Source organism: Bombus pyrosoma, linkage group LG6 (genome assembly GCF_014825855.1).
Source record: "Bombus pyrosoma isolate SC7728 linkage group LG6, ASM1482585v1, whole genome shotgun sequence".
Lineage (NCBI taxonomy): Eukaryota > Metazoa > Arthropoda > Insecta > Hymenoptera > Apidae > Bombus > Bombus pyrosoma.
In genome coordinates this window covers 5674666-5700127 of record NC_057775.1, presented here as the reverse complement: position 1 = coordinate 5700127, position 25462 = coordinate 5674666, and the positions used below count along the sequence as shown (strand labels likewise).

The following is a 25462-nucleotide window of genomic DNA, read 5'->3' as shown; positions in this document are numbered from 1 at the left end:
TAATGCGTGGAAACGGGAAGAAATAGTATAGTTCTTCGCTTGAAACCGAAAATAGACGTACAATTAACTTTGTTTCTGCACGTAGGAGAGAAGGAAATTACCTTTGTTCATCAATGGACGAATTGAGCTTAACTGAGTAGCATTTTATAAAGTACGATATATTTTAAATATTTTCTAACAAGATCTACACAACATTATTTCTTCCCAAATTTTACATCATCTTCTTGATCTTCTTCTTACCGTTAGTCTTCCGACGATTTTCAATTTGAAGCTTCTTACACTATGATACTAATGCTAGATTCAGTCACTTTGTTAGTGATGTACTGAAAAAGATGAAACTCTATGCTTAAGGGGTCAGGATAATTCGTGGACGATTCTCGCAATCAGCGGGTAGAAACTAGCAGTAGATTCGCGGAGAACGAAAGACAGCGACAGGAGAAATGATGTGTACGAGCAGCGGCTGGGAGTTAATACCCTCTCGGAGGGCAAACGCGAGTTCGCGTGCCCTCGACAAACGCGCGAGGTTCAGCCTGGCGGCTGCTGAGGTTGCCGAGGTGAGATGAGAACGAGAAGGATCGAGAAACAATCTTACCGCCTGAGGTAAGGGAGAGGAACGATGGAACGAGACACGAACAACATTCAAGTCGCGAATCCGAGAGAGAAGATCGAACAAAGCGCATTCCACATGCAGTCGTTCGTTCCTCGTCCACTCTGTTACCCTCCGTACTTCATTTCGATTCGTCGTTACTCTCTCGCCTCTGCCCTGAGCGTATTATCCTACACGGATGGAAAGAGAAAATGTGGCTCTCGTCGAGCGATGCTGATTGCCGCGTTGTTTCCAGAGAATTTAAATCTCGCGCGCTTTACTACGTTTCAGTTGACACGCATATTGATTTATCTGTGAAAATAAGAAGCGAGAATAAGGAGAAGGTATTGCTTTCTGATGCAGCGCGTTATTAATTATATTTATCTTCGGGAAAATGGATATTATATTTTAGTGCATCGTGTCTTCTTTACAAAACCATCCAAAAAGATGCGTTTCCACTGTACATAATTAATAAATAATAATTTTTCTCATAGCCTCTTAAAATATTTTATCCTAAAAGGATTGATCGATATTGTTCTTTTTTCAATAAAAATAAAGTTTATGAGTAAGTATGAGAAACTAGAGAAAATAGTCATTTTAAGATGAAGAAAGTTTTATAGCAGTTAAAGCTCTATTTATTAGATTCGTTTTCTTCTTAGTTTCTGTGCTCATGAAAATACCTATGTAATAGCTTCGTAAATTTTAATAATAATGTAATAGTTTTGTCAACAATGGTTATATTCATTTGGACGTAATTTTGTGTTCAATATTATCTGCATGAGCGTAGTGAATACAATGAGTAATATTTAAAATGTAAATCGCTGTGGAATATATGTATAATTACGTCGGGTTACGATTGAACAAAATTGAACTGATAAAACTATCATAATCATGTTTCGTATATTCAAGGCGAGATTCGTTGCATACAACTTGAATTTTCAAAACTGTAAATGTTACAAATAAAAGGTTGCAAAAGCAATATGACATTCCTACATCGTCAATACAGTCTGAAACAACAAAGACTAACGAACGAAGTCTTGTGTAAAGATGAAATGAAAACCAGTGAAATAACATGTTTTTTTATATTCATGGATTAACATCTATTATAAATTATAATTCGTCTTTTTTTAAATTCAATTGCTCGTCGAAGAACTACGTCTGAAGTAAACAAAGTCGAAAGTAGATTACCGATCTACGTCATGGAAATTTTTCTTCCTCTATGATGTTACTTCCGTTTAACTTCGTTAACGTCGTGTAAGTGGCGAGACATCGACTTAGCTAATTCGAAGTCGATTTTAAGTAATAATGAGAAAATTATTCACGTAATTCATTATAGATCGAGCATTGTGTGTTAAGTATCGCCTTCGTCAATGTTTCACTCGAAGCGTATCATTTTGGATGATTTACCGCTTCACTTCGTATTATTTTCAATTTATATCTATCACGTTCACAGCGAATTTGCAAAACAAAGATTTTTCGAGTGTATCGACTGGAAACGCTAGTACCTCGCAATCTGTGCAAATTACGTAATAACTACGTGAGCACCTGTTGAATCTGTCCCGTTCCACGTGAATCTCGGCAAAAATAGCGTGATCAAGTGCGTCGTTAAAGATAAATACGAGATTATTCTTTTAACAATTTATGTACAGTCGATTCGGTGAAGTTGGAAATTACAAAGCACCGAAAACATAGAGAGCAAGAACTATGAAAAAATGGGATTTGCAATTAAAATGTTAGTCGCAGCTAATTGGCGTGTATTGAAACTGGAATAATGTAAAGCGCAGAGCAGGATTGGTTGTCATGGAGTATTAGAATTACTGCAAACGAGATCCAGGCTCGCAAGACCGTGACGATCAAAAATCTATAATGATCCCCGACTAGAATCGATTGCATTGGATACAATCGAATTTCGAAAGAACACGAATTGAAATTACATTCTGAAATAAAATGTCAATGAAATGTTCATACATTTATTTATTATTTTTTGTATGGACTTATCCCGCTAAGAGACTCGAACGCATAGCTCGCCCGCAGGGAGCGGAGAGAAGCTTAACCGCAGACTCGAAAGCAATAAACCATAAAGCTATTAATGTTACGCCCTGGGATGGTTATGCTATGGCTTATAACGTATACGAACCACTTATATATCCTCGAACTGGTACTCTATTTGCCGCTCGGCGTCGGCCTTCTTTTCGCTCTTCAATTCCGCGCCGCGCGAAGATCGATCCTCGTGCAAGGTCATGGCGGCCGTGACTCCACCTTGATCGAGAGTGACGAAGCGATTCGTCGTTCTTCTGGCTCGTGTTCATCGTAATTTTCCGTGTTACATTCGAGACTTTTTTTCCTAACGTGTCTAAAATGAAAAAGGGCAGAGATCGGAAAAGAAAGAGTCTATCGATGCGAACTCTGGTGAAGATTCTGCGAAAACAGACAAATATTCGCCGTTAACACGGCGAGAAGTGACGTGGTCAAATTTACAGCAGAGGTGCAGTCACGGAGCAGTACCATGCTTTTCTGCTTCGTGTTCGTCGTAATCTTCCGTGTTACGTTCACAATCTGGTCTCGTAGCATACCCAAGAAGAGGAGAAATAAAAGAAACCAGAACGAATAGGACCATCGATGAGATTTCTGGAGAAGTTTGCGCGAATACCGCGTGAAGATAGCGCGGAGATCACGAAGAATAAAAAAAGGAAAGATATTCGATATATTCGAATTTGCAGAAAGATCGCGGAATGTCGCGAACCGGTTCTTACGGGATCGCTCGAGTTCCCTTATCGCGAAACGAACAATCGACGTGTTTGCCTTTCGTACACTGAGCGAGACGAAAGTTATTTGAATCGCGGTCGATTTGGCGCGCGAGGGGAGAAAATGGAGCGCAGTAGAAAATGCGGTTAGCACCGGCAGGCGAAGATCGGTCTCGGTATCCCAAGGTGGTATATTATTCGCGGAGTGTGGCGTGTTTGTTCGAGAAGTAATATTCAGAAGTGTGGCACGGTAATGGAGCTCCAGGCTGCATAAATATGTGTCAGACCGCGAAGTCCGAGCATTTCGTTCTCGTTTCATTCCCTTCTTTTTTCGCGACGAAACCATCGGCTTTTTGCCAGTGGATTCGAGCGTGTTCACGGTGAACGGGAGATTACACGCAAACCGGGAACTCGTATGGATGATTAATTGCTTTTCGCTTAAGCAAACCCGTTTTTGTCATTGGCAAAGATACCCTGGGAGCCAAACGATTCTTTTAATCTCGTTTTGCTTTTAATCTGAAAGGCGACGTTGTTGCAAATTTTAACCTTCCTTGGTTAACAGTGCGATAATTAACGTTGCGAACCACACATCGGGTTCGAGCGTAGCGTTGACGTATTCATTTTCTGGTCCGGTTACTCGGTTTTATTGAATCTCTCGCCTCGATGCTTCGTTTTAGCACGCTGTACGCAATAAATCTTTCGTGTACATATGTTTCGATTACAGGTCGGATTCGCAATTTACACGAATATAACCTCCCTTAAACGCCGTTGGATGTAATTTATTTAACGTTAAATCGAGTTTTAAATTATCATCAAAATCTACAACGAGATCGATGGTTTCTTAGAACACCTTATCGATCGCAAACCTTATACGAAAGTAGGTACGCTCTTAATTTTCATTTTGAAATAATAAATCGTTCGAAAACGCGATACAAACTTTTACCATTCTCGCGTTCGAGATATATTACAAAAATCGCGCTGTATCGCGTCCGAAGGTGTATCCACCATACGTCTCATCCATAATTCCCATCACCCACTCTCGATACAAAGACAATCCACAAAAAGATCACTTCAGGTTCCTTCATGCAAATCAATCCAGCGTCGGAACAAAGAAACGCTGCCAACATACGCATTAATTCTCGCAAAACAGAGAGTGGAATAGAGCGACAACGAAGCAGGATACTGTTTATCCAAACCCCGTCGGTTCGATGTCAGGAGTCAGCGCTCGTAACGCTTGCTCTTGCAGAGCGGAGGATGGCAAACTCGTGTTTACATGGTGACTTTTATTAGAGAATCAGTGTCTCGGTGTTCGGTGCGGTACGACGAGTTTCACCTTCGAGGTGGAGGAGCCCATTGTTCCTCGGCGTTCGGTCTCTCGCCCGGACGGGTGTTCCTAAATTATTGTTTCCCCTTCGAGCTTCCAGTCCGGTCGGCTGTCTCCCACCTACCCCTCCCATCCCCCACCATTCCACTCATCCTTTTTTCTGACGTCCCTTCTCACCACCGATCTTTTTCTCCCTTGGTCCGCGTCGGAAGAAACCAGAGCTCTTCGATGGTTATTTCGCGCATTTACGATACCTGGTCTTTATTCCTTCGAAGGAGTAGGGTTTGCCGTAGGGTCGGCTCCGCACGAGAAGACCCCGAATCGGCGGGGAAGAATCGAGAAGAAGAGGCTGCACGGTGCGTATCGATGTTTACGAGGCGAAATAAACGGCGGCGACGGCGCCGCCATCGGCGTGCGGTTATTTCGTATTACTTTGGCCTTTAATGGCGTCCTAAAGTGGCGCATAAAAATCGGTGCTTGCCTTCTCCTAGAAGGTGGTCGCCGGGCACACGGCGAGCGCACAACTCTGGCGCCCACAGAAGAAGCCCTCGCCGCGGGATTTCGGTTTCGCGGCCGTCGTCGGCTTGTTCGCTCGTTTCCTTCGTGTTGTTTCCTTCTGGCTGTTCTTCCTCTCAGATACGAGCCGGTGACTCGAACTTTTTGTCCACAGCTTCACTCATTGGCGAGTCCACGTGGCGATGGCTTTCTTCGCCGGTGATCCTCGCGGCTCCGACATCCTCCATGGTGATCCATCGATGATACATTATGCATCGCCACGAGACACGGTGGCTCGTTTGCGTGATCCGAGCATCAAATAGCCAACCGGGGGAAGTGGTGAAATTTGTAAATAAGCAATCGAACGAAGACGAAACATGTTATGGATTATTGCGTGCGGTATAGCGGATATACGATTACTAGATTGAGATTTTATGCATTTATGGAAAATTAGCATTTCAAATTTAAGCCTGCACGTAGCAAAGTTAAAAGCTACCGTCATTAAATTCACCAATTTTATTCCTATAAACATCAACTTAAAGACACGCGCGGCGTGTGAAAACCGACACCTTGACAAGTGTTCCTAGAACTGGGCGAAGGTAATTGGCGAACTACGGGAGAATTCGCGCCCCCTACCCCGTAATCGATACGTTGCCATTGTCTTTCAGAAGCGTGCAGGCATCGTAAATTTAGGAGAATTTTAATCCTGACCGAGGAGTTGGCCCGGTAATTTTCGTAACCCCGTTGTCGAAGATAATTGCCACGTTTCCGTAGCCCTACGGGGCTCGAAATTCGCCGATGGACTTCGTGGCTGGACCCTGGGCCCGAGAACGAGAGAGAACGTGTTGGCCGGCCGACCTCGACCGACACTTCTTCACCGCTCCCAACTACTACTTTTCTCCCCCGACTAAACGGGTCCAGCCATTCGCTCGGTTATCTTATGCGTACCCCTTCTGTTTTCTTCTTTTTTATTTTATTCTTTTCTTCCTCTTTTCTTTCTTACCTTTTCTCTTCTTTTTTTTTTTTCATTGCGACATAACTTTCTGTTTGACGCGTCACGGGAACCGTTGACGCGACGCGGTTCCATCGGCTGTCTCGTAATTTTGTTACCTCGAAACCTCGTGAAAGCTCTCGCGCTCCTCCTGAAACCTCCGACTTCGCTTCTGATGCGTGGGCCAAAGTGCGAAGAAGTGCGTTGCATCGTAAGATTTTTACGACGGCTTGTGGCTTTTCGGAGTTACTTTGATCCCTCGGAGTAAACCATTTGAAAGACTTACTGTTGAAGCGTTTCTAAGTGTGTAACGTGTATGTTGGTAATATTCTACAATATGGTTTCTTTGCTTCCTTCTATCCATTTGTCCGAATTTTATCGAGGAAGTAAACTGTTAACATTTCATGATATATTACGATATGAAAATGTTCGTAAAAATATGAATTAAACGAGCGAACGTGCTCTTTCAGAAGCAGAAACTCGCACAAAAATACAATGAATGCGTCAATTTTCATTTTATATATCGATTATCTTCTCTCAAATCTGACACAAAATATTCCTATATCGAAGAAGATTGGAACGCTTAAAGATCGAACAATTTACAAAGTTCTTGGAATTGGAGTTGATTCCACGACCAGAAGCGGAGAGCGTGAGCGCACGGCGCCGATGAAAAGTTCCGAAGAAACGCGGGGAGAAGAAGAGGAACGAGATGGACACGTCCCCGGAGGGTTCGGAACCAGTGCTCCTTATATTCTTCCTCCCGTAAGAATTTCCATCGTACGGCCGTCTTGCTCGTCACGGAGCAAAGTGGAACAGAGAAGGCGCACATGTCGTGTAGAATATAAAAGGGAAACACACAGGTGGAAAGGAACGATTCTGTTGTAAAATAACAAACGAACAGGCGAACAGACGAGCCAGGGTGATGTACGAGAGTCCTGAACATGGCGTTGCCTGAAAAGGAAGCCGACGGCGCCTCCGGTTAGCGGAAGTCGTCTTCCAACTAGTTTTACACACAACTGATCGCGAGTCTTGTTCTACGCGGACGTAACCAATATCGCGACTAACAATCGAGCCAGTAGAATTATATGCGAACAAACGTCGATAATTACACCGGTATGCCGAACAAGAATATTTGAGAATGCATCAAATACGTACACGATCACCCAGTGGTGTAAGTCGACACGCTTCTATTCTTCATAAAACGTTGTGTTACTTTCAATACCACGAAAGAACTCAACGTACTGTTCAAGGTTAAGAAAAACATATTGCGACGCAGGATAAAATGATAACCTTGGTTGACTACTGTTTAAGCACTGTCGTTAACTAACTTCTATCAGTCACATTCGACAAACTTGCCTAGCGAGTTGTAAACGTGGACGCGAAAAGGTCCCATCGACAAACGTCGACAAATTAAATAACCCTAATGAACTTCTTGCGCGAGCTAACGTTCTTCCCAACATCGCAATCAGGAGCTAGTCCTTGTGTCTCCTTCGCAAGAAATCCTCGCTGTTTCTTATCTTCCACAACGATTAGGACATTAATCTTCCAAGCGGTCGAAGCGCAGAAAACGCGTCCGAGGGGGCCGCGAGGCTTATTGGCCGGCAAGAATCCCGCAGCGATGCAGATCCACGGTCGATCCGCATTCTCAAAGTTTGTGGCGCCGTGGGCTGGTACGCGCGTTCTGCATTCGTCTTGCACAAGCTACGTCGCAGCATCTGGTCAGTACGAAATACCAGGGTCCGGTTGTTCCGACGCTTCTTCCCTTCTTTTCTCCACCTTCGCCCCCCTATACGTCCTACTCTCCCGATGACGTGTTCGTCGCGTCTGGTCTTCTTTTACGCGCAGTGGCCACCGAGATGCGCAAGAAGGATGTCGTTGCGCAATTATTTTCGCATGATTCCGATCGGTCGACCAGATTAAGACCGCTGATGGAACGCAGCGTCGCGTCCGTTTGCGATCCGCGTTACGCAGCAAAACCGAATTCCCCGAGTCGGGGCCGATACGTGCGACTATGCGCCGCGACGCGGGCGACGGTACGATTCCGGGGCCGAATCTCGTCGCCACACCGGGACAAAGACGTAAACAGATGAAGAAATCCGAAAGGGAAGACGGCGGATCGTGTTCGGACGTCTGTCGATCATTGGCGATCGTTTTTGTTCAGGGCGCGTCCACTCTTACCTCGATGCCGCTCCATGTTCCGGTTATTAACGAAGTTATGAATGATATTGAACAGAAATTGGCGGCGCGATCGGTCGCACGGATGATAATTGGGGTTATTAAGGTTTTTGGCGAACGAGTTTCAGAACTACTCGGCTCGAATTAAACACAATTATATGGAGGTTGCTGAAGGAAGAATTTTGGTTATTGAGTCCGTCGTCTTGAGGATACTTAGCGACTCGGACTATTTCCCATAACTATAACAAGTCATTACTTTTAAGGATCCAAACAAATTTTGTTCTTTAATCGTGTTCTCATTAAACTACTTGTCTTTAAAGATGGTGTATCATATGTTTCATAATGAGAACGGATTAATAATCATTAAGTTATCTCTCGATTTGCAGTGACGACTGCAAAACTTTTTACTGAACTTTTTTAACTGAAATGAAACGAAGTATAAGACACGTATCGTCCGAATAATTATTATCGTATGTGTACGTACCGTATCGATAGACAAAGCGTGATCATAAGATCTTCGATGCAGAACTTTGATACGTACGGTAGTTGTCAGTTGTACAACAAAATCAGGCGCGTGTGCACGCGTGTTATGGAAGTGGTTCGCCCACTGCGACGGCTTGCTTTCAAAGCTTAGAAAGCTATCTATAGATCGGAGAAGCGCTTTCGACGATGTGGGTGGCAACCTCAGACCGTTCCACTCGATGATCTTATGAACGCAGAGAACCGTCAACGTACGGAAGTCGTGCGACCAGTCTATATCTTAGTCATTTACGAAATGTCACCGTAGCTGGATCAATAGTCCTACCGTACGATGTAAGCTTTATTGCACTTTACTACACGTGTTGCTCAAACACTGACATTTGAGTATCTTGTTCAACCGCATATAAATTGTGGAACACGAAGACCGTTAACCTTTTAATTATATAGCTAAGAACGTTTCGCAATTGTGATTTTTGAACTGCGCGAGTATACGTGTATCGACCACTGCTGTATCTTAATATAAAAATATTTTTATACGGCGTTTAATTTAATTCGATATTCTTCTTATAACATAAACATTGAAATGGTACCTAGAAGATCTCTACTGGAAAACAAGTGAATCGTTTTGGAGACGATTAATTAAATTACTTACTTGTATTTCTGTTGTACTTATCTTTTTTCTTTTTCTTTGATGAAATTTCTCATTCGATGACCTAAAATAATTTATTACGTATGTATTTATGTTAAAAGCTTTTCCTTTCATCGTTACAGTTTGCATTGGAACCAATGGCCGCCTCTCCGTTCCGTCCAACAAGCAACATCACTATCGGAATCTTCGAGACCGGTACACCAACTGTACTTACGTCGACGGCAACCTGGAGATCACATGGCTCCAGAACGAGACTTTCGACCTCAGCTTTCTCCAGTATATACGGGAGGTCACCGGTTACGTGCTCATCAGCCACGTGGACGTCAAAAAGGTCGTTCTGCCGCGATTGCAGATCATACGGGGCAGAACTCTCTTCAAACTTACCATTCATGACACCGAGTTCGCCCTATTCGTCACGATGTGTCAGATGCAGAACTTGGAGATGCCGGCTCTCAGAGGTAAACGAATCATTCGATTTTCTCTTTTAATAAGCGAAAACGTAATATTCAAGTTTCCTTATGTCCTTCCATCCTCTGCTTCCCTTCACCCCCTTCTCTTCCATCTGACCCTCTGACTTCTTTAGCCATTACACTCTTAATTAATCATTTGCACTCGAGCTTTTTACCGAAATATCGTCTGTCTCTGGGAGGAGCACTTCCAGTGTAAAGGGTTAACAAACCTGAAATCTCACCGATATGATACACCATAACTAAATCACACGTGTCGTTGCCAGATATCCTCAATGGCAGCGTGGGCATATACAACAACTACAACCTGTGCCACGTCCAAAAGATCAACTGGGAAGAAATAATCACCGGTCCGAGTGCAACGTACTCCTACGTGTACAATTTCACGTCGCCAGAACGCGCCTGTCCGCCATGCGATAAGAGCTGCGAGCAAGGCTGTTGGGGCGAGGGGCCTGAGAACTGTCAGAAGTATTCCAAGACAAACTGTTCGCCTCAGTGTTGGCAGGGCAGGTGCTTCGGGCCCAATCCGCGGGAGTGTTGCCATCTTTTTTGCGCTGGTGGCTGCACAGGCCCGAAACAGAGCGACTGCATCGCCTGCAAGAACTTCTTCGACGACGGTGTATGCACCCAGGAATGTCCGCCCATGCAAAAGTAAGTAGATTGATCCCTATCTCTTTGATCCATCGTGAACTATCTCGTTGTATTCTCCTCGCGAGCCAGGACAAATTTGGATTGTGTTCGGATTTACATTTTGATTGACAAGTAAAATCGATAAATATCTAAATATGGAGTTTATTGTACTAATGGAATGTTTAGCATTTCTTAGAACATTGCACGTTTTTGTTAATCTTGCTGCGGTTTTTCGCACGGATTCGTATGTCCTGAATCCTAAATGATCAAATTGAAATGATAACATCAGGCACAATAGAAAAGTTCTAATTCCGACATATATGATTAAAATGATAGAATCCACTGTTCAAATCTATTGCATATCACAAAAAACAATATCTTCGCGTAAAGAATCTTCCCAACAATCCCCCCATAATGTCCTGTAACAATGATATGATATTTCGTGGCCTCTACATCCAAGCGAATAGTCGGAAACTATAAACGCAAGAATGGTCTATCAACCCGCGTTGATGTCCACGCGTTTCTTGGATTTACCAGGCGTTTCGAACCCGGCAACGCGTTTTACAACAGTATCCTTATCATCGATAAATCTTTCCCGCTTGCCAATATCGATTTCCCGGTACGGTATCGTATAAGGAACACTCGCTAAAAAAGTTGGAAACTCCCAAGTTTTATGACTTTGGCCGCACCGAGTAAGGATTACAACGATCGTTTCAGGTACAATCCTACGACGTACTCGTGGGAGGCTAATCCTGACGGGAAGTACGCGTATGGTGCAACCTGCGTGAGAAGGTGTCCAGAACACCTTCTGAAAGACAACGGAGCTTGCGTAAGATCTTGTCCGCCGAAGAAGAAGGCGTTGAACGGAGAATGCGTTCCCTGCGACGGACCTTGCCCGAAAACCTGCAAAGGCGTGGAGAAAGTACATTCCGGGAATATCGACAGTTTCAAGGATTGCACCATCATCGAGGGATCGATCACGATTCTGGACCAAAGCTTTCAAGGATTCCAACACGTGTATTCGAATTTCAGTTTCGGCAAACGTTACGAAAAAATGCATCCAGACAAGTTGGAGGTATTCAGCACGTTGAAGGAGATCACAGGGTTTTTAAATATCCAAGGGGACCACAAGGATTTCGAGAATTTATCGTACTTCCGGAATCTGGAGGTGATAGGTGGAAGAACCTTGACGGAATACTTTGCGTCATTGTACGTGGTGAAAACGTCATTGGTCTCGTTCGGACTCAGCTCTCTCAAGAAAATCTACTCCGGATCGATAGCGATATTGGAAAACAAGAATCTGTGTTACGCGCAAAGTATCAATTGGACTAGAATCAAAAAGTCATCGGAGCATGAGAGCTTGTTATCGAACAATCGAAACGAAAGCGAATGCAGTGAGTGTTACTTACCATTTATTACTTTCTAATCCATCAAATGAGAAGTAGAATATAGTTTATACTTAGGACGTTTAAATTTGTGTAATATTGGAAATATTATTTTATTTATGCATTCATATACTTTCCATTACGTACACCTTCGCACGACTTATTCCAACAATGCCAACTCAGCTTCTAATAATTCCCAAGATGAAACAATACCAATATTATACGAATTTATAATATAAATATATATTATATACAAATACGTTGTACAATTACAGTAAAAGATGGACTAATATGCGACGAGCAATGTTCCGACGAAGGTTGTTGGGGGCCCGGTCCGGCACAGTGTTTATCCTGTAAGAACTTCATTCTAGGAAACGATTGCATTCAAGACTGCACCGCGCCAGGGTAAGATTAATCTCGAACATATTCAAAAATACTTTATAAATTCGTATCGTAAATAACACATTTCTATATATTAAATTTGCCTACCTCAGATTGTGGATCGAAGGTAAACTGCAAATACCTGAGAAGGCTTTAACTTTCTGCTTCACGTGCGCACGCTTTCGCTCTCCTTCCATGTATATTACTTTGTTTTCCCTTATTTGGCCGCCCAAGGGACGAATAATTCAAAGGAATTCATACCATTATCTAGAATTTATCGAGCGGATGAGAAGACCTGCAAGGTGTGTCACGAGGAGTGCGATGGCTCTTGTACAGGACCGAATGCCGAGCACTGTAAGAAATGCAAACACGCCCGAGATGGACCGTACTGCGTGCCAGAGTGCCCGTCCTCGAAGTATTATGACAACGGTCTGTGCAAAAGTTGTCACGAAAACTGTGTGGGTGGTTGCGACGGTCCTGAAAACAACATAGGCCCTAATGGATGCCACAGCTGCGATAAGGCGATCATAAACGGCAATTGTCTGCAGAAAAAGGAACCCTGTCCTGACGGTAGGAGATCTGCCATTTATTTTGTTTCCATAAGAACGAACTGGAATCTCAGTTCGCCAAATTCCTTGTACCTAAAATTGTAATTTCACCTTTAAGCGATTTATATAAAAATATTCGAGTAGTCGACATTTCATTGACGCAACAAAAATTTTGTTCAAATTTTTAGAATGCGTCTTATAACTGAATACGATGAAAAATCTTATAAATGTACTTATGACTTTCGATTTGAAATGTTAAATAATAAAAGTGGGTAAACCTGTAAAAATATCTTCTCTCGATACCAATTTTGTTGGATTTCGTATGTTATATGTAGAGGTGGGTAATATGCGCTTTGCCCGAACCGTAGGACGATCGTCTACTTGTCCTCTACGACTTACCAACATCGGAATTCGACAAAATTGAAATTGAGACCCCCTTTGCTATATAATTATTTAATTTTGAATACATGCGACTAGAGAACATTTTTACGCGCAAAAATGTTATAAGATTCAGTAACATAACAGAAATTTTTCTGTTAAAGGGTATTACTACGAGTGGGTAAGTCCTCAAGAGCAAGGAGCACTGAAACCGCTTGCAGGCAAGGCTGTTTGTCGCAAATGTCACTCTCGCTGCAAGAAGTGCACGGGATACGGTTTTCACGAGCACGTGTGCCAAGAATGTACAAAGTACAAGAGGGGTGAACAGTGCGAAGACGAGTGTCCCGCGGATCATTTCACGGATGCCGATACTCAACTTTGTATACCATGCTACAGCGAGTGTCGAGGATGTTTCGGGCCGGGCCCAAATCAGTGTTACAAATGTCGAAACTACAAGATCTACATTGTAAGTGATATACTGATTTTCAGTAAGTGCGAATTTCACAGAGTATAAATTTTTAATTCAATGAAACAGAAGATTTGGATTTATGAAAATTCTATCAAATGTAAACTGGTTATCGGATGTATCATAGAAGTCTACTTTCTCGTTCCAGGATGGAGATACGGACGGAAACACCACGTCCTTCAACTGCACGGAAACGTGTACTCCCGAATATCCGCACAAGATCTTCAATCCAGACAGTGAACCGTACTGTTCACTGGAAACTGTGGGTTTAGTAGAAAACGAACTTCAACCAGCTATCTTAGCAGGCGTTGCGGTATTCGCTCTAGTGTTCCTCATAATAGCGGCCATAATCATGTACTTCTGGCGTGTACGAGCAAAAGCCAAAGAAAACACTGTGAAAATGACAATGGCTCTGACCGGCTTGGACGACAACGAACCTCTTCGTCCAACTGGCGTGAAACCAAATCTAGCGAAATTACGTATCATCAAGGAAGAAGAGATGAGAAAAGGTGGAATTCTAGGTTACGGTGCTTTCGGGAACGTTTATAAAGGAGTTTGGGTGCCAGAAGGGGAGAACGTGAAGATTCCAGTGGCTATAAAGGTTTTGCAAGGTAATGGTACAGGAGCGAACACCTCGAAGGAATTCCTCGACGAGGCTTACATCATGGCTAGCGTGGAGCATCCGAATCTACTTCAGTTGCTAGCTGTTTGCATGACGTCGCAGATGATGCTGGTGACCCAACTGATGCCTTTAGGCTGTTTGCTCGATTTCGTGCGGAGGTTTAAGGACAAAATTGGCTCGAAAGCGTTGCTGAATTGGTGCACACAGATTGCCAGAGGGATGGCTTACTTAGAAGAAAGAAGATTGGTTCATCGAGACCTTGCGGCTCGAAACGTTCTTGTGCAAACACCTAACTGTGTCAAGATTACCGATTTTGGATTAGCCAAGCTATTGGATATCAACGAAGAACAATATAAAGCTGCCGGTGGAAAGATGCCGATCAAGTGGCTGGCCTTGGAATGCATTCAACATCGGGTGTTCACTCATAAATCGGATGTTTGGGCTTTCGGCGTGACCATCTGGGAGGTTCTTACCTATGGCGGTAGGCCGTATGAGAATGTGCCTGCTCGAAACGTGCCAGAATTATTGGAAAAAGGCGAAAGGTTACCTCAACCGGCCATATGTACGATCGACGTGTATATGATTATGATCAAATGTTGGATGTTGGACGCTGAGTCGAGGCCTAGCTTCAAAGAACTGGCGGAAGACTTTGCAAAGATGTCTAGAGATCCTGGCCGATATCTTGCTATCAAGGGCGACAAATACATGAGGCTACCTTCGTATACACTGCAGGTTGGTAAAGTCCATTTAATGTTTTATTACTCCATTCTTTGCATATAATACAGAAAGAGTCGATGTCATTTCAGAACATTTCTCTTCACTATAGAAATTTCCAAATGGACGCTTATTTCTAACTAATTATTGTTCGTTGTAACAAGGGCGGTAAATAATTGCGATTTTGTTGTTAGGACGAAAAGGAGATGATACGAAATCTTGCATCAGCCATGGACGGTCCTGAAGCCTTGGTAGACGCTGATGAGTATCTACAACCGAAATCAAGGGCTCCCATCCCACCAGGACTTTCAGCATCCAGTACTTCCGGCTCTCCGCCGAATACACCCGTGAAAGCTTGCTGGCCCAATGGAAAACCCTTAGCCACCGATTCACCCACGCCTCAGAACCAACAAAACTTAGACAGAGAGTTGTTGAGGTATGGCGCTAATCACAGAAACGGAAATATATCGCACGAACCAGGAAACTCCGGTCAACACGGGCATTACGCGCCTGCCAATGGTCATTGCGGACACATCGTGGGCACGGACACTACTAGTTCGAGATATTGCTCGGATCCGTTAAAGATGATCGTTGTGAGAGGTGAGTCGATTACTCGACGAGTTCAAATAAATGGAATTTTACAATATGGTAGAACTAGTATTATTTTGTAAAATAAAGAGAAATTTAAATGCATCCATGTCAGAGATTAATTTCATTTTTGCTTACTTAGATTGCGATGTGACAGACGACTGTTTCGACGGCGAAATAAATTCTGCGCATCAGCAGGCTCAAGTAGGTAATCTGAAGCTCGACTTGCCATTAGACGAAGATGATTATTTGATGCCATCGCCGCAATTGCCAACGAATACAACGCAATACATGGATCTCATAGGTGACTCCAAACCTACGGGTAAGAACGAAACACTTTCTCTAAATCATTTAAATAAAAACACTTATCCTTCCCCAAACAATTATAATACGTTCATATATATCCGCGAAACAATTCTCAAGTTACATTACCGTTTCTAGAAATGGAACCAAAGCGAGTCAACAACGGTTACCGAAAGTATCCTGAATTCCTAACTATTCAAGGGAAAACGTCGTTAGATAATCCCGAGTATATAATGTCCCAAGACGAAGGACCATTAACCCCGCAAACTTTAGGTATACCGACGCCTGATCTGGAAAAGGTTCTAACGAACGGAACATTTGGTTCTCAAGTGAGACAAAGGAGTTCGGAAGAAGAATCTGACCATGAATACTACAACGATTTCGATCGCCTGGAACGGGAATTGCAGCCGCTAAAACCCCTTAGGAAGAACGAGACGACCGTTTGATTTCGAGATTCCTAAAACTTACATCGAATAAGGACTGTTCCGTTGAGGTTCCAAGTTAGAATCGGAAAGCCGGTGTCATTCGATCGTCCGTTGATCTCAAACGCAACGGGTGATAGCATGAACATAGAATGGCGGACGAGCCCGGCTCCTCGTATTCGAGGAAATTCTACACAGTGTACTTAGAAAAGACACTTCGCTGGAAAGTGCCGTGTTTGATTGTGATTAGACGTAAAACGTGTGAAACTGTGCTAATTTTCCTTCTTAACGAGCTGACTGTCGCGAACGAATAAAAATATATGTCTCGCGCCTTATAAACTGTAAAATCGTTGTTGAGCGCGTGTACGATAAACAAGTAGTGCAAAGATAATCTTAATGTGCCATTCACGGTGGCTTGTAAATAAAGAAAAAAAAAGTACTGTCTACCATTTCTACAAGGCTACTAAAAGTTTAGGGAAACGACGTGCAGTAAATGGCATAAACAATTGTTACTTTCCTATCTCTGTCTTCGATTCCTAACACTATCTTTGATGGCTCACTTCGATGGCTCATCATGTTCTTTTATTTTGTTGACTCGTTTTACGCATGTTTGTTAGAAATTTTTATATTAAAATGTCGAAGCACAGAGGATTATATGAAAGCGCGAAGGTGGACACGTATCTTTCAAAATTATCCGCTACTCTTATCTTTTATTCCCTAAAACTGAAATTGTGTGTGTAAATTCAATTGGATCTCTATTTTATGCGATCGAGCACGTATCATGAGATGCACATCGGGGCCGTTCAGAAATTCGGGACATGTAACGAATATTCAGACCGCCTCGTGGCGCGGAACATCAGTGCGGTTCGCCCCTTGACTGTGATAAAAAACGTTCTGCTATTACTCGAGGACACTTAAAAGGAACATCTCAATCGTCTATCGATCTATCTTTGCTTCCCTTCTTCTTATATATCGCAGTAAGCTACGACAGTACAACGAATTGTCCTAATTTACTGCTTAAATGGTAATAAGTTTCCGAGTTGCAAGCGAAGACCAACCGGAATCCAGGGATTCGTCGAGGCAAAATCGAACGAAACACTTGAGAAGACAACGAAGGAAGATTTAGATGCTTGCCGTTTCCCAGGATTCTTGTCTCGCGGCTCTACTTAAATGTTTAACGATGCTCTATATTTTTTTATGCCATCGTCTTTTGTACATGGGACCAATGAAATTGGCCTCGGCCAGAGCGCACGGAAGTATCTCGATTTTTTTATATAGGAACGCGTCTGTGTAAATAGATTAGTGGTTAGCGCGTAAGATATTCTACGTACGTAGAAAACGGAAAGTACTTGAGTAAACTAAGTAATCTGTATCTGTTTTTCTTTTCGAGTATAAAACGGACGAAAAAAGAAACGGACGTAGACGAAATAACTAAAAGCGCAGCACCGGTATGCGAATTATACGGGGTTACGCTGTGCCGCGTAATCATAGGATTAGGACGTGCCATGTTGTGTACAGGGAACGCGCGAGAGAAAAAAAAGAAATAAGAAATGATGAACACGTTTCATTGACAGGGAATTCGTGTTAAATGAAAATTTTGAAAATCGGAAAATAAATCATTCGAGGCAATGCGTTCGATTAGCAGGAAAAGCGTGTATGAATGTGTACGAGCCCCTGATCTCATTCGTGACGATACAAGTAATAAAATGACATTTGTAACGAGTTTCTGTGATGAAATGGGACTGAGTTTCAGAAATAAAAATTATCTAATCAAATATACGACATGTTTTTCACAACGATACAATTGCACGAATTTGTAACCTCGTTACACACGAAATGCATGCTTTTACCCTTAAGAATGATAAGCCAATACGTATCGTGTACATTGCGTTAATCGTTATTAATGGTTACGTTATTGATTTCTCATCTGTAATATATTATATGTGTAATGATTGCGTTGCCGAACAGATCAACGTGTACCTCGAGAAACGTGTACACGTCCATTTTCGATACTCCCGTCGGAAAAAAAAGGAAGAATGAGAAAACGTGTTTCTCCATATGCTTCTGCCCATATTGTTCCCGTCTCTACGATTCCGTGTAAAACAAGTATGAATTTGAAATTGTACAATACCGTTCGATAACCGGGATAAAATAGCTGCGAGAAATTGCATTTGCCATTCGGTTGTGGACATAGAACTTATAAAAGTTTATAATATCATTATATATCGTAAAGAAATTATTGTAATAAAGAACCATCATCATTCTTACGAAACCTGACGATTTGTTTCTTTCTTCACCCCGTTTGACAATGACACTGACTCGCAAAAAAAAAAAAAGAATGAAAATGTTTTCAAATAAGACACGTGTAACTGTATTTTTATATGTATTGTTATATGTTTAGCAAATTAATTATTTTAATTAATTATTTATTTGTCCGTCAACACGGAAATATGAACTCTGTTATGTAACAAGTGTTTTTATGATTCGACATAAATAAACGGAAGTGTATATCGTCGATATTTGCAACTCTTTTCATCAATTATGCAGAATAATGGTTCGATGTATGTATATACAAGCCTTACTTGCTTCAGTCACATTTTAATCTGTTAACATTGCAGTCTATTGTATTTTAATGTCTGCTATAAGACCAAACGAACAATCATCGAATCATATTTTTTATATTTACTTATGAATCAGATTTTACACACAAATTAATAAATATATCAGGGAAGAAGGTGGGTAAATCAGGGTGGAAGACGAGTTAGCAGCTTATTTATCGAAAAAATATCTTCATCAAATTCATTGGATTATTTATTGAAAATACGCAACTTGCAACATGGAAACAATAAATGATTCTTATCAGAGACATCTTTTCGACGATGATTCTATATTTAATGTCTACAATGAAGAATCAACAAACTTAACAGTCGGTGTTCCCGGTCCTGACTTGCTCCAAAACTGTGTAGAGATTATGAAAAAAGCCACGGATCATCGCTTGGTAAAAACTTAATACATTACGTACTGCATCACACGTTTTAATATGTTTTATTGTTAATATATGTTAAAATATATTTTGTTGTAGGAAGAAGAAAAGAAAGAAGGAAAGTATTATCTGTTTCAATATGGCATCACGGCAGGCTTATGGGAGTGTCGTGAAGAATTGACAAAATTTTTGAGCAGACGTTACAACGATCCTGTGAAACGGGAAAATTTAATTTTAACATGCGGAGCTTCGCATGCTTTACAACTTTTGTTAAATACCATTCTTTCACCAAACGGGATAATTTTTGTAGAAGAAGTTACTTACATGACAGCATTAGATGTTTTCAGACAATTTCCATTAATGAAAATGGTCACAGGTACTATCATAGCGAGTTTATTTTTTTCTCAGTCGAATAATAATCAATGCATGTTTGTAAAATTATCTTTGAAAGGCGAAAATCATATTTTAGCATATCTACTCAGCATATTTAATCAGGCTGGTACCATCCTATAAATCTTTGATCAAATTTGATGTCTTGATTAGAATAAAATTATATCAATTGAGACATATTTAATATTTTTTTTTATTTGTCATCGATTGTTTTTTTTTTTTTTTTTGTTAACTACGTAATAACATAAAAGAGCTAAATAATGAAAAAAATATTTCCAATGCAGTACCGATGAAGAACGATATGGTAGATTTAGATGAATTTGAAAAAATAATTGTGGAAGAAAAACGCAATGGTAATTTTGTAACAAATGAGCAAAAAATATTCTGGGCTATGTTTTACACGATTCCCACTTTTCATAATCCGACTGGATCAACTTTACCACCTGGTAAGTTACAATTGATACGTCTTATCAAAATCTATTAAAAATTCTAGATGTGACTTTGATCCTCCTCTTTTTAATAGAAAATTGTAAGCGTCTTGTTGAAATAGCACGAAAAAGTTCTATATTAATAGCTTGTGACGATATATATAATTTACTGTATTATGGAAACGGTTTACCGCCACATCGATTATTTTGCTATGATAAACAAACGGATCCTGAGTATAAAGCTGGCAATATTGTATCAAATGGATCATTTTCAAAAATATTTTCTCCTGCACTTCGCTTTGGATGGATTGAATGTAGTCCACGAATTGCTAAAATCTTTAGACTTTCGTAAGGATGACACTTATCTTTATTCTACATTTTTCATTTCATCAAGTATTAAACACAACAAGTATTAATTATGAAATTTAAACACAAAAAATTTCTAAAGATTTTTTTTAGCATGTACTGCTGTTTTAACTCTTATATGTAAATCTATATTCTATCTAGAGGAATCTTGTGCAATGGTGGCGCAGTTAATCATTATGTTTCCGGTGTTGTTACAAGTTTACTACAGCTAAATCTTCAAGATAATTATCTCGATAAATTAATTCAAATATATAAGGTATATTTTCTAAACTAAATTCAAATATCTAAAATTATTGTTTTCTGCACAACATTGAAATATCCATCCTTCCACGATTACATTTATTAAGATATAAATTTATATAAATAATTACAAAAGGTATATTTAAAAATGTATGTAAAACACAGAGCTAAAAAATAACTAAATATATTTTACACAGGAACGGCTATCAATATTATGTAATGTATTGGATTACTACTTACCACGATGCTGTTCATATAAAAGACCAGAAGGTGGTTACTTTGTATGGATTCATCTTCCTTTAGGTAATATATTTTCATCTAAAATTTTCTGTTATGATTATTATTATTACCATGAAGAAAATTTCTAATATATGAAAATATAATTTATTTGTAGAAATAAATGCCACTGATTTTATTCAATGGTGTCAGAAAAAATACAAAGTATCCGCCATACCAGGGATACTATTCTCATATTCAGGGAAATCTCATAATTATCTTCGACTTAGCATAAGTTTTCATAGAAAAGAAGTTTTAGAAACTGCTACAAAAGCACTTTGTGAAGCTCTTCTAAACTATGTTAGAAAAGATACTGACTATAAATGAACTATACTATATACTATATAAATGGACTATAGTATGATAATTTTTAAAGTTCAGTTATGTTAATGGTTAATCAATATTACAAAAAATATATTGTCTTACATGTAGTAAAAAAATCGAATTATAAAATAGAACAACGATGTCAACTTCTTACTCTTTATAAAAATAATCGCCAATAATTTTATTTAGTTATTCCATATTAGTTTCGAGAAATTGTTATAAACATGATTTAAAATGATGCAATGATATAAAGTACATCAACAAAATAGATGACAATAATGTTTATTACATTAGGAGCATTATTTATTATATATACATGTATATATGCACATGTTTATAATCATGCATTTGAAATTTTTATGATTCACCTAAAAGTTCTTTCTGTTTTGCTTTCAGCAATTCCTCTGCTTTATCTACATATTGTTTTTGTATAGCACTTACATAACTTTCAGCTTTAAATGTTAAATCTTTTGGTAAACCTTCTTTCTTTTTCAAGTCTCTAATATGTTCATTTCTTATATCACTAATAATATTTTTGCATTTAACAAAGTATTGTTTTGCTGTTTTTGCCAAACTTTCCCTATGTTCTTTTGTGACTCTATAAAATTTTATAACAACATTAATACTAGACAAAAACAACACAAATTTTGCATTTAATATTAACGAAACTTACTTAGGTAATGGAATATAAATTATTGTACCATCTTGTTGTGGATTTAAATTCATATTCGATTTTGATAAAGCTTCTAAGATATTTGGGATTATTTGTGGAAATGCAGATGCATTGAGCAATACCATATTAGGTTTTCGATTAATATCTACAAGCTCTTCGAGATGATGTTCTTCATCTTCGAATGTTATAGTCAACTCTTCAACAGCACCTACTCTCGTACGTACAGCTAAGTTTTTTACCATTTCATCTTTATATTTTTCAATTGCTCCATCAAATTGTGACATCATACGTTCTACCTTTACAATGTCAGATATTTCATTAAGATTAACATGTACCACTGATTTTTTATTGCTAGGTCGGTCTTTACTTTTTAACAATACATCACCAGTAAAATACTTATTTATATTATACGATTTGGGTGAAAAATCATACAAATTAGTATGTGTATTTGTTGATCTAAGTGATATTAAAACATTTCTGGAACTATTCAAGTAATGTAAACATCTAGCATGTTTTGATATAATTTTCAATTCTATAATGCAAGTTCTCAGAAAGCACAAATTCATTATTGTTTGAATACTTAATCAACGTTATGCTTTTATGCACTCTTCTCTGCTTATATACATATAACAACAATTTGCATTAATTATTAACAAGACAACAAAATTTCACTGTAGCCAATGCTGAAACTGTTATTAAACACTAATACGACTTAGTAAGGTTAGAAACCAGTACACTGCACCATACACATAATAGGCAATGTTCTATAAAACTGCGATACTTTAAATTCAAATATTAAAGACTATACATAGTTGAAATGCGTCAACAATATTCTAGTGTATGTTATATGTATTATATTATATTAGTATATTTTATAAAAAGTACAAAGTTTTATTTAGCATATATTATTTTATATAATTTTATGCAAAATATATTAATATTAAATGTTCATAGTATTGATATGTAGCAATAATACGATGAATATACGCGTAATATAATAAAATAAGACGTGAATTTACACTTAATTTTTATAGAATTTGGATATTATTCGTTTATATATTTCATTAAAATAAGCCTTAATTAGTTTGAGAACACTCTCTTGGAATGTATGTATACTTATGTTGGCAATAAACTATTTTAAATAGAATTTTCAGTTACGTCCAGTTTTCTTTCAATTATGTTAATATTGAAAATCCTTGAAATAATATTATCAGATGTTAGCAAATATTAACTTCATGGACTTTTTCATATATATTGATGTGAATTGAAATAAATCTTATTTCGTTTTACATAATGGTCGGTTTTTATGTTAATTTACTTCCGTTTGCTTATTTCTAATGTTTGTGTTTACTCCTAAACCGTCCTTTCTAGTACATTCGTTATTCGTTAGTTTTCTTTTGTATCTTATTTGTTGTGGTTTTATTAATTATAAAATAAATTTTATTTTCAACTATTCAATTGTGAACAAATCATGAAGATAAAAGTTGTACTTTTCCGATCTATTAGATTTCCACATGAACCTCTTTTTCTCGAATGTTTGTCTATGATCGTGTAATCGGGACTTCCTGTACTTTGACTTGTACGTACTCAGGGATAGTAATAATTGTTAAAAGAATAGGAAGGACTGAAGTTCGTTTCGCGTCTAAAAGTTTGAGTATCAATATAAAGTGATTAATAGAATTTGTACAATACATAGAATTACTATTGTAATCCATTTATCGTTAAAAGGTAATTATTTTTTATTAAATATGTTGTATTATAAATTTGAATATATTTTTATTGAAGAATGTTTCACCCTTTCTAGATATATATAAATATTTACAACATGTTTAGATTTAGTCATTTTCTTTCTTTTACAGACAACAGCATATAATGAATAAAAAAATATATGCATGTAACTGAATATGGTGATACATTAATGTTATTGATTGGAAAGAATTATAATATAGATACAATTTGTTAAGAATAGGATAGATAAATTTGCAACAATCTATAATGGACAAAACACCTGTATCTATTTTACATGAAATAATGGCGAAAAATCTAGCAACGCCTAATTATGAGCTTATACATGACGGGGGAGGCACACATATAAATACCTTTACATATCGGGTAACATGCGAAGGTCTTACTGCTACTGGTGTTGGACGTTCTAAAAAGGATGCAAAGCACGAAGCTGCAAAGGCAATGTTAGAAGCTATTGCAGCACGTAGAGGTTATCTACAATTACCAGCATCGCCAGCACAATCTTCTGTAAGAACCCCTTTACCACCAACAATTCCTGAGGTAAAAAGAACTCCACCAGATGTACCATTTATTAATGCAGTTGGTGCTTTACAAGTAAGTTATGTTTATTTACTTTTAGTAGTGTATCAGTACAATAATATTTATATGCATATTATTGTAGGATTTATGTATTGAAAACAATTTACAAGAACCTAAGTATAAGCAAATTAATGAGGTTGGACCTCCACATGCAAAAATTTTTAGTATTCAGTGCTCAGTAACAACTTTTAAAGAAACTGGTATTGCAAGGACAAAAAAGCAAGCTAAACAGGAGGCTGCTAAAAAGATGTTAGATAAAATAAACGATTTGACAACTGGCTTAAGCATCGGAACTAAAAAAGAATTAGATGAAAGGAAAGATTATAGTCAAATTGCTAAAGCTCGATATCCTGCACTTTCAAGGTTACCTACATCTAGAAAAATTAACTTAGGTGTTAAGATATCAGAGTATCATATACAGTTTAAGCATTTGTTTGATACTGAAATGCAGAAAGAACTAATTCAAAAATTAGCATCTATTATTCCACAAGATGAAAATGATATTTCTGAAGAATTTGTAGAAGGTCTGCTAGACAAATTACGAGAGGTCTTGGCAATCATAGGGTTAGATATAACAACTTCAGTATTCCCTTCAATTACAGAGAAGTTTGTTGTAACTATGAGAATAGATACATCTCCTAGTATTGTTGAATTTGCAGTAGGAGATACAAAAACAGAAGCACACATGCATACAATAACAAAATTGATTAAAACTTTCATACTTCTTTTAAAATAAGGATAGAATAACTATACATAAAATAAATAAATTTTAAAATATTTGTGTCAAAGAATATGTTTATATTGGAAGAAGAAGTGTGTAATTTTTTTTTACTATATTGTAATATCCTAAAGTTAGACATCAGTTAAACCTGTTATATCAATTAAACAATTTCTATGAGAGAGAGAGAGAGAGACAGAGAGAGAGAGAGAGACAGACAGAGAGAGAGAGAGAGAGAGAGAGAGAGAAAAGTGAGTGCTTTTTATTATAGATCCTATTTGAAGTAGAAACATTTATATAATTTTTACTTCTGTTACAAAATAATATAAGTTATATGTGGGTGAGATACTCTATAATATATAATAGTGTATCGCTTTATATATACGTAAAT

At 38.8% G+C, this 25462-nt stretch overlaps 4 protein-coding genes across 11 annotated transcripts in view; 3 read left to right on the top strand and 1 right to left on the bottom strand.

Moving 5' to 3' along the window:
* Positions 1-18865, top strand: part of LOC122568480 (epidermal growth factor receptor) — a 171733-nt gene extending 152868 nt beyond the window's left edge. For all 6 annotated transcript variants that reach the window (XM_043728240.1, XM_043728241.1, XM_043728236.1 and 3 more), the window contains 10 exons: positions 9567-9902; positions 10178-10562; positions 11259-11935; positions 12202-12331; positions 12579-12877; positions 13398-13699; positions 13848-15053; positions 15230-15635; positions 15766-15945; positions 16065-18865. In XM_043728240.1, the coding sequence (XP_043584175.1) occupies positions 9567-9902; positions 10178-10562; positions 11259-11935; positions 12202-12331; positions 12579-12877; positions 13398-13699; positions 13848-15053; positions 15230-15635; positions 15766-15945; positions 16065-16372 (4229 nt within the window). In that variant the 3' untranslated portion in view covers positions 16373-18865. The remainder of the gene's footprint in view (positions 1-9566; positions 9903-10177; positions 10563-11258; positions 11936-12201; positions 12332-12578; positions 12878-13397; positions 13700-13847; positions 15054-15229; positions 15636-15765; positions 15946-16064) is intronic.
* A 133-nt stretch (positions 18866-18998) lies between these two features.
* On the top strand, positions 18999-21716 carry LOC122568481 (2-aminoadipate transaminase-like). Its single transcript, XM_043728243.1, has 7 exons — positions 18999-19346; positions 19431-19707; positions 20006-20167; positions 20245-20497; positions 20657-20771; positions 20953-21058; positions 21150-21716. Exons 1-7 carry the CDS (start codon positions 19185-19187, stop codon positions 21356-21358), a joined length of 1284 nt encoding a protein of 427 aa, XP_043584178.1. The 5' UTR covers positions 18999-19184; the 3' UTR covers positions 21359-21716.
* LOC122568483 (ribosome-recycling factor, mitochondrial) lies at positions 19371-23034 on the bottom strand. Of its 2 annotated transcripts, XM_043728247.1 has the most exons (6): positions 22396-22535; positions 22029-22324; positions 21724-21953; positions 20996-21073; positions 19656-19846; positions 19371-19542 (listed from the first exon to the last, which is right to left on the bottom strand). In XM_043728247.1, exons 2-4 carry the CDS (start codon positions 22313-22315, stop codon positions 21045-21047), a joined length of 546 nt encoding a protein of 181 aa, XP_043584182.1. In that variant the 5' UTR covers positions 22316-22324; positions 22396-22535; the 3' UTR covers positions 19371-19542; positions 19656-19846; positions 20996-21044. The 2 variants fall into 2 exon arrangements, with proteins under 2 accessions (XP_043584182.1, XP_043584181.1); XM_043728246.1 differs by having other exon boundaries at positions 22029-23034.
* Positions 23035-23366: 332 nt separating this feature from the next.
* LOC122568482 (RISC-loading complex subunit TARBP2-like) lies at positions 23367-25130 on the top strand. Of its 2 annotated transcripts, none has more exons than XM_043728244.1 (3): positions 23367-23756; positions 23888-24368; positions 24436-25130. In XM_043728244.1, the coding sequence occupies exons 2-3, from the start codon at positions 24024-24026 to the stop codon at positions 25087-25089; spliced, it is 999 nt and encodes a 332-aa protein (XP_043584179.1). In that variant the 5' UTR covers positions 23367-23756; positions 23888-24023; the 3' UTR covers positions 25090-25130. The 2 variants fall into 2 exon arrangements, with proteins under 2 accessions (XP_043584179.1, XP_043584180.1); XM_043728245.1 differs by having other exon boundaries at positions 23868-24368.
* The last annotated feature ends 332 nt before the right edge of the window (positions 25131-25462 follow it).